Source organism: Diceros bicornis, chromosome 5, assembly GCF_020826845.1.
Source record: "Diceros bicornis minor isolate mBicDic1 chromosome 5, mDicBic1.mat.cur, whole genome shotgun sequence".
Classification (NCBI taxonomy): Eukaryota; Metazoa; Chordata; class Mammalia; order Perissodactyla; family Rhinocerotidae; genus Diceros; species Diceros bicornis.
The window spans coordinates 13,684,119-13,698,752 of record NC_080744.1 but is presented as its reverse complement, the minus strand read 5'-3'; the positions used below and the strand labels follow the sequence as shown (position 1 = coordinate 13,698,752).

The window sequence follows — 14,634 nt, the reverse complement described above, 5'->3', positions numbered from 1 at the left end:
AAAAAAAAGGAAAGAATGTCAGTTCTTTTCAAGCTATGAGACCTTCCAATATATCAATAATACTTTCTAAAATGCTAATCTAATATTAATGCTTTCTAATATACTAATAAATGAAACTCCAAAAAGAAGGGAGCAGAGAAATAAGTGGAAACAAAATGGCAAAAATTTTTCCAAACTTTATGAAACCATAAACCCACAAATCTAAGAAGCTCAATAAACCCTAAGCCAAGAAATATTAAGAAAACTACACTACAGCAATCATAATCAAATTGCTCAAAACAAGTGATGAAGAGAAAACCTTAAAAGCAGCCAGAAAAAAAAAATGACGTTTCATACAGAGTAAGATACAGAGGACAGCAGACTTCTTATCAGAAACAATCCACGCAAAAAGACAATGGAGTAAAATCTTTAAAGGACAAATGAAAAAAGCTATCAACCTAGAATCATAAACGGAGCAAAATCTTTCAAAAAAGAAGGCAAAACAAAGACTTTTTCATACAAACAAAAACATAAGGAATCCATCACCAGCAGACCATCACCTCAGAAGGAATGTTAAAGGAAATCCTTCAGGCAGAAACAAAATGATACTGGGTGGATGGAAATGTCTATCTCTGCAAAGAAATGAGAGCACTGCAAATGCTATGACATGAGTAAATATATGCCTTTTTCTTATTATTTAAAAATCTTTAAAAGACAACTACCTATATAAAAATCTTTAAAAGACAACTACCTATATAAACAGCATAATGTGGGGTTTGTAACATGTATAAGAAAATGTATGACCAAAAAAGTATAAGGGCTGGGGGGAGAAATGGAAGTACTCTTGTAAATTTCTTATACAATATGAGAAGTGGTAAAATATCACTCAATAGTAGAATCTGCTAAGTTAAAGATGTATACCATAAATCATACAGCAATCACTAAAATGATAAAAGATTATAGCTAGTAAGTCAACAAAGGAGATTTTAAAAAGAACTGCAAATTTATTAAACTAATACAAACAGAGGCAAAAAAAAAAGGGAAGGGAATTAAGAACTGATAGGCAAAACAGAAAACAAACAGCAAGATGAAAGACTTAAACTTAACCAAATCAATAATGACATTAAATTTTGATTATGATCAAAGAAGAGGAGGGAACACTTCCAAACTCATTTTACAAGGCCATCATTACTGTGAAAACCAAACCAGATAAGGATGCTACAAGAAAAGAAAATTACAGGCCAATATCCCTGAAGAACATAGATGCAGAAATCCTCCACTAAATATTAGCAAAGTGAACTCAACAATACATTAAAAGTAGCATAACATGATTAAGTGGGATTTATTCCAGGCATGCAAAGATAGTTCAACAGCCACAAATCAATAAATGTGATTTACCACACTAACAAAATGAAGAATAAAAATCATATATTCATCACAATAGGTACAGAAAAAGCATTTGACAAAATTCAACATCCAATCATAATAAAAACTCTCAAAAAACTGGGAATGGAGGGAACACATCTCCAAATAATAAAGGCCATATATGACAAGCCCACAGCTAACATTATACTCAAAGTGAAAAGCTGAAAGCTTTTCCTCTAAGATCAGGAACACCTTTCAACATAGTATTGGAAGTCCTAGCCAGAGCAATCAGACAAGAAGAAGAAATAAAAGGCATCCAAATCTGAAAGGAAGAAGTAAAACTGTCTCTATCTGCAGATGACATGATCTTATATACAGAAAACCCTAAAAACTCCATCAAAAAACTGTTAGAATAAACAAATTCAGTCAAATTGCAGGATACAAAATCAATATACAAAAATCAACTGCATTTCTATACACTGACAATGAACTGTCAGAAAGAGATATTAAGAAAAAATCCCATTTATAGTTGCATTAAAAAGAATAAAATATCTAGGAATAAATTTAACCAAGGAGGTGAGTGATCTGTACACTGAAAACTACAGGACACTGACAAAAGAAACTGAAAAAGACACAGATAAATGGAAAGATTCCATGCTCATGGATTGGAAGAATTAATATTGTTAAAATGTCCATACTACACAAAGCGATCTACAGATTCAATGCAATCCCTATCAAAATTCCAATTGCACTTTTCACAGAAATAGAAAAAACAATCCTAAAATTTGTATGGAACCACAAAAGACCCCAAATAGCCAAAGCTACCTTGAGAAAGAACAAAGCTGGAGACATCACACTCCCTGATTTCAAACTATTTTATAAAGCTACAGTAATCAAAATAGTACGGTACTGGTGTAAAAACAGACACAAGAGATGAATGGAACAGAACAGAGAGCCCAGAAATAAACCCACACACAAATGGTCAACTGATTTATGACAAAGGAACCAAGAATATACAATGAGGAAAGGATAACCTCTTCAATAAACAGTGTTGGGAAAATTGGACAGCCAGATGCAAAAGAATGAAACTGGACCACTATCTTACACCATACACAAAAATTACCTCAAAATGGATTAAAAGCTTCAACATAATAAGACCCAAAACCATAACACTCTTAGAAGAAAACACAGGCGATAAGCTCCTTGACGTTGATCTTGGTGATGATTTTTTGGATTTGAGAACAAGAGCAAAGCAAAGAAAAACAAAAATAAACAATCGAGATTACATTAAAATAAAAAGCTTCTGTACAGCAAAAGAAATCATCCACAAAATGAAAAGGCAACCTTTGGAATGGAGAAAATATTTGCAAATCATATATCTGATAAGGGGCTAACATCCAAAATATATAAAGAATTCATGTAACTAAACAGTAAAATAATATACAATCCAATTTAAAAACGGGCAGAGGATATGAATAGACATTTTTTCAAAGAAGACATATGGCCAACAGGTACATGAAAAGGTGCTCAACATCACTAATCACAGGGAAATGCAAATCACAACCACAATGAGGTAACACCTCACACCTATTATCAAAAAGAAATAAGTACTGGAAAGAATGTAGAGAAAATGGCAGGCACCCTTGTGCACTGTTGGTGGGAATGTTAAGTTGGTACAGCCACTATGGAAAGCAGTATGGAGGTTTCGCAAAACATTAAAAATAGAACTACCATATGATCTAGCGATTCTACTTCTGTGTATATAATCAAAGGAAACAAAATCACTACTTTGAAGAGCTATCTGCACCCCCATGTTCATTATAGCATTATTTATAATAGCCAAGACATGGAAACAACCTAAGTGTCCACTGACAGATAAATGGATGAAGAAAATGTGATATATAATGTGTGTCTCTGTGTGTGTATATACACATACATACACACACATATACATATACATACAATGACATATTATACAGCCAGAAAAAAAAAGAAAAGCCTGCCATTGGCTACAACATAGGGGGATCCTGAGGGTATTATGCTAAGTGAAATAAGTCAGACAGAGAAAGACAAACACTGTATGATCTCACTGATATGTGGAATCTAAAAAAACCGAACTCATACAGAGAACAGAATGGTGGTTGCCAGAGGCAAGGGGTGGGAGTGGGGGAAATGCGTAAAGGTGGTCAAAAGGTATAAACTTCCAGTTATAAGATAAATAAGTTCTGGGCATGTAACATACAGCATGGTGACAAAGAAAAAAACGTACATCATCCAAACATCTCAATTAAAAGGCTGAGATTATTAGATTAGATAAAAAAGTAAGACTTGGGGCCAGCACCGTGGCCTAGCAGTTAAATTCGGCATGCTCCACTTCAGCGACCCAGGTTTGGTTCCCAGGCGCAGACCCACACCACTAGTTGGTGGTGACCCACCTACAAAATAGAGGAAGACTGACACAGATGTTAGCTCAGAGTGAATCTTCCTCACCAAAAAAAAATAAAAAGTAAGACTCAACATACACTGTCAACAAGAAATCCACTTTTAATATAAGGATACAAATAAATTAAAAAGATAGGAAAATAAATACCCTACTAACACCAGTAAATGAAAGTGGAAATTCTATTACTTTAAATCTTATATATAATACAGTAAACATATAAATATTTAATAAATATATAAATATTTTATTTACTGTAATGCTATATTACTATCTAAGTAGATTTCAGAGCAAAGACTATTACCAGAGACAGAGATTATTTCATAATGATAAAGGAGTGAATTTGCCAAGAAGAAATAATCCTAAATATTCAGGTACCTAGTAACAGAGCTTCAAAATACATGAAGAGAAAATCTGATAGAACTGCCAAAAGAAATAGACAAACCCACAATTACAGTCAGAAACTTCAGCCCTCCTCTCAATAACTGATAAAAACAAGCAGACAGAAACTCAGCAGGGATATAGAAGGCTTGAACAACACTATCAAACAAGTTGTTCTAATTGACATTTTTAGAACACTCAACCCAACAACAGCAGAATACATATTGTTTTCAAGTGCATATGGAACATCTATAAAGTTAAAACATGTTCAAATTTCAATAAATTCTAAAGAATTCAAGCCATAAGACACACATTCTCTGACTATAATGGAATTAAATTAGAAATCAATAAGAGAAAGATATCTGAATAATCCACAAATATTGTAAATAACCCATGGAATCAAAGAAGAAATCAAAAGGGAAGTTAGAAGGCATTTTGGACCTAACTGAAAATGAAAATACAAAATGCCATAATCTATGGGATGCTACTTAGGGGAAAATTTATATCACCAAATGCCTATAGCAGAAAGAAGGAAGGTCTCAAATCAATAACCTCAGTTTACACCTTAAGAAACTAGAAAAAGAGCAAATTAAACTAAATTTTAAAAAGCTAATTAAACTAACCAGAAAAAGGGAAATAACAAAGATCAAAGCAGATATCAATGAAATAAAAACAGAAAAATAAAGAAAATCAATAAAGCCACAAGCTGGTTCTTTTAGAAGATCAATAAGAATGATAAGCCTCTATTCAGACTGATCAGGAAAAGAAAGATTATCAATATAAATTATCAATATCAGGAATAAGAGCGGTGACATCACCACAGAGTCTACAGATATCAAAAGGATAATGAGGGAGTATTATGAACAACTTTATACCTATAAATTTGACAACTTACATGAAATGAGAAAATTCCTTGTAAGACACAAACTGCCAATGCTCATTCAAGAAAAAATAGATAATGTAAATAGCCCTCTATCTATAAAAGTAGTTAAAAACCTTCCCTCAAAGAAAACTCCAGATCCAGATGGCTTCCCTGGTATAGTCTACCAAACATTCAAGGAAGAAATAAGACCAATTCTACATGAACACTTCCAGAAAGTTGAAAAGAAAGAAATGAATTAATACAACCAGGCTTCTCAATTAATACTATGAGGCTAACATTACCTGGTATCAAAACCAAAAACATTACAAGAAAAATATCAACTAATATCCCTCGTGAACATAAACACAAAAATTACAAACAAAATTGTAGCATGTCAAATCCAACAACATATAAAAATGATAATACATCATGACCAAGTGAAGTTTAATCCCAGGATTGCAGAGTTGATTTAACATTTGAAAATCAATGACTAATTCATCATGCTAACAAATGAAAAAAAAAAATCTGTTCATCTCAATAGAAGCAGAGAAAGCATTTGACAAATCCAACATCCATTTCTGATGAAAACTCGCAGCAAACCAGCAATAGAATGAAACTTTTTCAACATGATAAAGAGGAGCATCTATGAAAAACCTACAGTTAACATCATGTTGTACAATAAAAAATTGATTGCTTTACCCTTAAGATCAACAACAAGACAAGGATGTCCACTCTCACCACTTCTATTCTACACTGTACTAGAAGTTCTAGTGAGTTCAATAAGGCAAGAAAAAGAAATAAAGGCATCCAGATTGGAAAGGAAGAAGTAAAACTGTCTTTACTCACAGACAATGATGTTGTCTATGTAAAAAATTCAACAGAATCTACAAAAACTAATAGAATAAGTGTTTAGCAAGGTTTCAGGATACAAGCTCAATATACCAAAATCAATCATATTTCCTTACACTAGCAACAATCAAAAATGGATATAAAGATACCATTTACAAGAGCATCAAAAGTAGAAAATATTTAGGGATAAGTGACAAAAGATGTATAAAATCTGTACATTAAAAACTACAGAACACTGCTAGAAAAATTAAAGAAGCCCTATCTAAATGGAGAAGCATCCCTTGTTCATGAGTCAGAGAATTCAATATTGTTGGCCATTTTTCCCAAATTGACCTATAGATTCATCACGATCCCAATCAAAATCCCAGCAAGAATTTTTTATTTTATTTATGTAAAAAAAAATCTTAGAAATTGACAAGCTAATTGAAATGTAAAGGACCTGGCATAGTCCCTGCACCCCACTCCCCCCAAAAAAACCTTTGAAAAAGAAGAACAAAGTTGGAAGGACAACACTACCTGATTTCAAGATTTATTATCAAGTTACAGCTAAAAAAAAAAAAAAATTGTGGTATTGGAACCAACACAAAGAGATCACTGGAACAAAATAGAGTCTAGAAATAGGCCCACACATATATACACAACCGAGTTCTGGAAAAAGTACAAAGGCAACTAAGCAGAGGAAGGGCAGTCTTTTTCAACAAATGGTGCTAGAACAACTGGATATCCATATGCAAAACATAAACTTCATGGGGCCTGCCCGTTGGTGTAGTGGTTAAGTTCAGGTGCTCTGCTTTGGCAGCCCGGGGTTCGCAGGCTCCGATCCCAGGCGTCGACCTGCTCACTGCTTATCAAGGGATGCTGTGGCAGGTGTTCCACATATAAAGTAGAGGAAGACGGGCACAGATGTTAGCCCAGGGCTGATGTTCCTCAGCAAAAAAAATAGAGAAGGATTGGCAATGGATGTTAGCTCAGGGCTAATCTTCCTCACACACACACACAAATATATAAACTTCAATGTCAAACCATATTTACAAAGTTAACTCAAGATGGACCATAGACCTAAATATAGATCCTAAAACCATAAAACTTCTAGAAAAAGCATAGGGGAAAATCTTTGTGACCTTGGCTTAGGCAAAGATTTTAGATACAATAAAAAAGCATGAACCATAAAAGAATAAATTGACATATGGACTTACTGAAGATTAAGAATTCCTACTCCTTCAAAGAAAATGTTATGGGAATTAAAAGACAATCCAAAGAAAGACTGGGGAAAAAAAATCTTTGCAAATCAGCTATCTGATAAAGTACTTGTATCCAGAATACATAAAGAATTTTCAAAACAGAATAAAAAAGCAAACAACTCTATTTAAAAATAGGTAAAAGATCTGAACAGACACTTCATTAAAGAAGTTATACAGTGGCAAATAAGCACATGAAAAGAAGATCAACATTATTAGATATTGAGGAAACACTAATATAACCACTACTACTTATTATACATGGTGGCTGAAATTAAAAAGACTGGCCATACCATGTGGTGTTGGTACAATTGTGGAGGAACTGGAACTCTCATACACTGCTGGTGAGAATGGAAAATGGAAAAAAACCATATGGCAACTTCTTAAAAAACTTAAACACACAACTGCAATATGATCCAGCCATTCCACTCCTCGGTATTTATCCAAGAGAAAAGAAAGCATATGTCTATACACCGAGTACACCTCACAGCAGCTGTATTTGTAGTAGCCCAAAACTGAAAACAACCCACACGTCCATCAACAGGTTAATGGATAATCAAACTGTGGCATATCCATACAACAGAATACTACCCAGCAACAAAAACAATGTACTATTGACACATCACATAACAATACAGATGAATTTCAAAATAATAAGGCTGAGTAAAAGAAACCATAGAGAGTAAATACTGCATAATGCCACATATACATATAAAACTCCAGAAAATGTAAACTAATCTAGAGTGACAGCAGATCAGTGGTTGCCCTGGGAAGGGGGTGGGGTGGTGCAAGGAGAGGTGGGAGGAAGGGATTGCAAAGGGGCAAAAAGAAACTTTGAGGGGGCCAGCCCAGTGGCATAGTGGTTAAGTTCGTGCACTTCGCTTTGGCGGCCTGGGGTTCACAGGTTCTGATCCCAGGCATGGACCTACACCACTCATCAAGCCATGCTGGGGGGGTGTCCCACATACAAAGTAGAGGAAGACTGGCACAGATGTTAGCTCAGGGCACATCTTCCTCAAGCAAAAAGAGGAAGATTAGCAACAGATGTTAGCTCGGGTCTGAATCTTCCTCACACAAAAAAAGAAACTTTGAGAGGTTACAGGTATATTTGTTATTTTGACTGTCTGGATATGTTCCTAATCTTGATTGTTATCATGGCTTCACAAGGTATATGTATGTCAAAAATTATTCAATTATACACTTTAAATGTATGCAATTTATTGTATGTCAATTATACCTCTATAAAGCTATTAGACTGATCCAACAATTATCAATATATGTATCAGCTAAATAAGCACTTATCTTTTTATTTTTAAATCAAGAAGACTGAACTGTTACCTTGCCACAGAAGAAAATTAACAGTCAATATCCACTAAATGCCAGGTATTATGCTAGCCACTTTACATGTGCTAACTTAATATCATTATCTTAAGGCTATTAATTATAAAAGGGGGGGCAGAGAGAGAGGACAACATGAAACTTTAGAAATTAGACTTTATTTCTATTTTTTAAAAACTCTAGCAGTTCCTACAAATCAAATATACAGCAATATCAATAAACACAGCAGATTTAAATTTAAATCCTTCAGAGTCAAGTTCTATAAATTCAGCTGGAATTGTCCTACAGTGGGAACATGTATCAGGAAAAAGGTTTAAAATGGATGCTTAAATTATGTTCTTATATATTTGGATTAACTGAATGCTCCTATAAATACCCTGAGTGAATGGCAGTTCAATTTAAAGTTTAAAAATATAGTTCAAAAACAAACAATCTGATTAAAAAATGGGCAGAGGACTTGAACAGGCATTTTTCCACAAAAGACATACAAATGGCCAACAGGCACATGAAAAGATGCTTGATCATCAGGGAAACACAAAAATCACAAGAGATAATACCTCACACCTGTCAAAATGGCTATTATCAAAAAGACAAAAAATAACTAGTGTTGGTGAGGATATGGAGAAAATGGAACACTCATACACTGTTGGTGAGAATGTAAATTGGTGCAGCCACTATGGAAAACAGCATGGAAGTTTCTCAAAAAATTAAAAATAGAACTACCACACAATTCAGCAATTCCACTTTTGGGTATTTATCCAAAGAAAATGAAAACACTAATTCGAAGAGATATATGCACCCCTAAGTTCACTGCAGCATTATTCACAATAGCCAAGATACGGAAGCAATCTAAATGCCCATCGACAGATGAACGGATAAAGAGGACGTGGTATAAAAGTATAATGGAATATTACTCAGCCATAAATAAATGAAATCTTGCCATTTGCGACAACATGGATGGACCTAGAGAGTATTATGCTAAGTGAAATAACTCAAACAGAGAAAGACAAGTACCATATGATTCACTTATATGTAGAATCTAAAAAACAAAACAAATGAACAAACAAAACAAACAGAAACAGACTCGTAGATACAGGAAACAAACTGGCGGTTACCAAAGTGGGGAAGAGTTGGGGAGTGGGCAAAATAGGTGAAAGAGATTAAGAGGTACAAACTTCCAGTTATAAAATAAATAAGTCATGGAGATGTAATGTATAGCATAGTAAATATGGTCAATAATATTGCAATAACTTTGTATGGTGACAAACAGTAACTAGACTTATTGTGGTGATCATTTCATAATGCAAATAAATGTTGAATCAGTATGATGTACACTTGAAACTAACTGGATACTGTATGTCAATTATACTTCAATAAAAAAAAAAGTTCAGAGGGCACCAAAAAAATCAAAATCCTATGTAACTGGCAACGCCCAATTACTTTGCAAACTAGTTTCCTCATAGTGTTCACTTTACGTAAAACCTGTATCTAGTTCCAAAAAGGATTTAAAGCGGCTCTCCCATCTGCAAATGAGGTAGCTGACTGGTGGACCTCGAAGATGCCTTTCAGCTTTGTCATTCTACTTTCTCCCGCTCATTTTCTTAGGAATTACATTAACCATATTTCAAACAACATAACTATAACTATTTAAAGATATAATATATAATTAATATATTAAAACCAAGTATAGCATTTGGAGGTCTATCTTTTACTCTACATTTTGACAAGGTTTCTAAACCTCAGTACTATTGGCATTTAGAGATGGAATATTGTTGTGAGGGACCATCCTGTGCATTTTAAGATGTTTAACAGCATTCCTGCTACCCACTAGATGACAGCAGCACATCCATCCAGTTGTGACAACAAAAAGTGTCTCCAGACATTGTCAATGTCCCCAGGAGGGCAAAATTGTCCCCAGTTGAGAACTACTGTTCTAAAACTACTGAGGTGTATTAATCCCTCTGTATGGACCTTGTCCACTCACAGGGTGGCGAGTCTGAGAGCACTATGTTCACCATTTGAAGGTTCCTAAGGATATTTTAAATGTTTATATACAGTAGATGCTCCATTTTTTAAAAGCCCATAAATTACTAAAAAGTAAAAAGTTTTTCTTAACTCGTTTTGTTTTCAAACCAAGGAAGCTAGGCCCTACAAAATACCTGACGTGTGACCTCTTAATTTAGACCATGTCTCCCAGACGGAAAAAACTTCTATGTCAAAGAAATATGTATGAACCATTCCTTAACCACTTTACAACTAAAGAATTATGGCAGCTAATTTAGGAAATGTCAATACTCTATTGGAACCCAACTTTATAGCTCTGCCATTACCGAACCTAGTTTGTCCCAAGTAGGCATCAAATTCCATTAAGTCTTCAATTTCAAACTGCCATTATCTGTGATACATCTCTTACAGTTCACACATTAACTTTCCCTATCTCACTCTCTCAGCCAAATTTTGTCTTCAATGACTTAACTCTCAAGCAGAATGAAAATAAAAAGACCACAATCTCAACAATATTTAGAAGACATATTTCCTTGAAAACTGGGTTTATTTTTGTATTGCTAAACTGACTTGAATTGCTTTCTTACTATTCCACAGGAATAAATACAGCTTACTTGTGATAAAGATTAGCTGTCATAAACATAGGAAGAGTAAAAAACAAACTGAAGACAGAAATCTGGGATCCCGTACTGACTCTGCCTTCTGGTAGCTGGAATGACGACTTAACATTCCCAAACTTCAGCGTTCTCATTTGTGAAAAATGGAGGATAATATCTACCTCTCGAGTTATTGTGAGGATTAATTATGTTAGATGAAATCATTCTGTAAACAGTAAAGCGCCATACAGATGTTGGGTATTATTGGTGGATCCTGGTGGTATGAGTAAACAATATAGTAGAGAAACACGCACCTCAAATAAGGGACTTCTATCACTGAATAAAAATCACTTTTCAAAACAAACACTCATTAGAAGAGAGCTTGAAATGATAAACTCTGAACTAGGATTCAGGCATCTGGGTTCTAAACTCAGTTCTGCCATTACCTCTGTATCAACACAGGCAAACTAACTTTCCTTTTAACCTCAAATTTCATCCAAAAAGATGCAAGTACCAGAGAAGTTATTCCATAAGTATTATTATAGCTCTCATCAGCCTACGAAATGACCAAATATCCAAAAGACTCGTTTAACGGTATATCCACAACTCAGAGCACTGTTTGGCCTGCCAGCAAAACAGAAGTAGAGGGCAACAAATGGCAAGAAAATTTTAATGACATAAAAATAGAATTCTATACAATTCTCGAGAAGCAAAGGAAGCTATAAACTACCCTGTTTTCTCTAACTAATAATAGTTCTCCCTCTGAAAGACAGCAATGATGAACAAGGTGTATTAACAGAAGGGCGGGGCTCTTTCCCACAAGCTTTTTGGGAAACACCCACTTCCCAAAGAGGTATAACTGCTTCCTCCTTGCCCTCAGCAGCCAAGAAACGTGAAAAATCAAGGTTTATATTGTCTGAGACCATTTTTTTCTTTTCACTTGGGTGGGGAGGGCGGTAGTCATCTGACAAACATATCCTATAAACACCATTATCCACAACACTCAGACTCCGGAAAGTCTAAAAAATATCTAAGTTTTTAGAGTAATAACTAATTTTAAAAAATGAGCTCGGACTAGTAACTCAGAACTAGATAACCCTGGGTTAGTGGTGATTAGTGTTTGTCAACTGCCAAGTTTTCCCTTCCCCAAATTATCCGCCCCCGCGCGTCCCCGCAGAGGCGACGCCTCGCCCTCGTCCCCCGCACCGCCCCGGGACCGGAGGGGGAGTCCCCGGGGCGCCGGGAGAGGGAAGGCCGGGCACCGCAGGCCTCCGGGCGCCGCCGCCCCTCGCTCCTCACCGATGACGATGCGCAGGTGCTTGAGGCGGGTCAGCGCGTCCTTCTTGGTGTCCAGCACCTTCTGGGTCGACTTCTTCACGTCCCCGTGCGGCTTCTTGGAGAACATCCTGCCGCCGCCGCTGCCACGGCCGACTCCGGCCCCCTCCCGGCCCGGTCCCGGCGGCGGAAAGTGGAGGGAGTGGGCGGGGAGGAGACTAGCGCGAGCGGCTCATTCACTCCCCAGCCTTGCGGGCCCCGGCGCGGCCGACTCCTCCCAGCCCCAGGCCAGCGCCGCCACCTTCGCGCGCCTCGCGCCGCCGCTGCAAGGCACCTTCGGCTCGGGCTCCAATATGGCGGATCCCCGCTCCCAGCCCTGCACCGAGCCAGGGAGCCCCGGGCGGGTCGCCCGCCGCCGCCGCCGCCCGCTTCCTGCGGCCGCCGCTCGCCGCCACAGGCCGGGCCCGGGAACCGGAGCCGCGGAGGTGGGGCTCGCGGAGGCAGCAGCACAACTCCTCTCTCCCTGAGGCCCCCTTAAGGTTAAAGCTTCTTTAGCAGCTTAGACCCTGCAGAGGCCGCAACGGAGACGGAGCGTGGTGATGGGGTTTCACGACTCTGCCGTCGCTGGCGAATGGTCCCCGTGGCAACCGCCTTCTGACGTCAAGGGTTCTTGACGTCATGCCAGCGTGAGATCATCCGTGGCATTGCCCACCTTTTATTTCCTGTGTAAGCAGCCAAAGGAGGAGCCCGAGGAAGTCAGGGAAGGTAATTACTGCGTGCGTCTTTGTAAGCAAAGTGACTGCTAGCCAAACTCCCAAAGTAGTGTCGTGTAATTTTTGTTTAAAAAGGTCCTTCATCTCCACTGTTTACTATGTCATAGTAACTTAAGAAGATAGCTCCAAAACATCAAAGCAGATGTGCAGTATATTTTAGATGCCAATTCTGAAGGCCTTGGTTGTAACACCCCTTCATTTCATAATTTGAATTTTGTTTAAAGAATTTTTGTTTGTTTTGCAAAGTGATGATTAACAATTTACTGTAGTTTAGAGATTTGTAGGGTTATAGTGCATCCTCTTGGTTAAAATTATCTTCCACAAATAAATGAATTCTCCGAAAAGCATGCTGTAACAGAGAAAAAAATTACAAAGAAAGCTGGAGAACTTTAGGGGTGAATTTTCTTAATATGTAAAGAGTTCACAAATCCAGGAGAAAATTGCTAGGGCGCAGGTAGAAAAATTAGTAGAAAACATGAAAAAAATCACAAAAGTGTATACTCATAACTAAAACATGTGAAAACTATTCACACTAACAATTTTTAAAAATCAGATTAAAACAATATTTATTTTTCACAATTGTTATACAGCTTTATCGAGGTGTAATTGATATACAATAAATTGCACATTTGCAAAGTGTATAATTTGGTAAGTTTGACATTTGCATACACCCATGAAAACATCACCACAATCAAAATAGTAAACATATTCATCACCCTGCAAATTTTCTTCTTACCGGCTTTTTCATCCCTTCCTCCCACTGCCCTACCCCCGGTCCCCAGGCAACCACTGATCTGCTCTCTGTGACTTGGAGTTTGCATTTTCTAGGGTTTTATATAAATGTAAGCATACAGTATACTCTTTTTTGTCTGGCTTCTTTCACTCAATATAATTTATTTTTTAACAATAACGTAATGTTTTATCAGTCAAATTGTAAAGTTTGTTTTTAAATTAGCCATCTTACTGTTGGTGAGTATGACAGCAAATGTTCCGATTGCTTGCTGGGAAGAAGCATTAATTACTATAAGCTTACAACTACAAGCTTGAAATTAAAATTTGGCATTATGTATCAAGACACTTAAAAATGTTTATATACTTTGATTAGTTCCACTTTTAGAACTCTATTCTAAAAAAATCAGAAATGGGAAAAACACTTATGAAAAAATATTAAAGCATGATTTATAGCACTGAAAGGTTGGAAACAATATGAATGTCCATCAGAAAGGAGATGAATGTCCAAGAGGTGAAATGTTATACAGCCATGAAAATTATTAATATGAAGACTTTTTAATGCCATGGAAAATACTTGACAATATTAAATGAAAAAGCAGATACAAAACTGAAAATATGTATGTTATCAAAACTGTGAAAGAAATTATGCACATAAAATATAGTTAGAAAAATGATGAAAAAATAGTCCAAAATTGTGATAGCTACAAAGTGGAATTACAGATGATTTTAATTTTCTTCTTTATAATTTGCTTAGTTTCTAATTTTTTTACAAAAAGCATGTTACTTTTACAGTTTAAAAAAC

The 14,634-nt window shown here is 36.4% G+C and overlaps 1 protein-coding gene across 5 annotated transcripts in view; it reads right to left on the bottom strand.

Annotated features, from left to right (window-relative positions):
* RALGAPA1 (Ral GTPase activating protein catalytic subunit alpha 1) overlaps window positions 1-12,897 on the bottom strand; it is a 247,265-nt gene extending 234,368 nt beyond the window's left edge. For all 5 annotated transcript variants that reach the window (XR_009220006.1, XM_058540714.1, XM_058540717.1 and 2 more), the window contains exon 1: window positions 12,352-12,897. Coding sequence is in view for 4 of the 5 variants with exons in the window: in XM_058540714.1 (XP_058396697.1) it covers window positions 12,352-12,457 (106 nt within the window). In the remaining variant the exon portion in view is untranslated. The remainder of the gene's footprint in view (window positions 1-12,351) is intronic.
* Window positions 12,898-14,634: the final 1,737 nt, after the last annotated feature.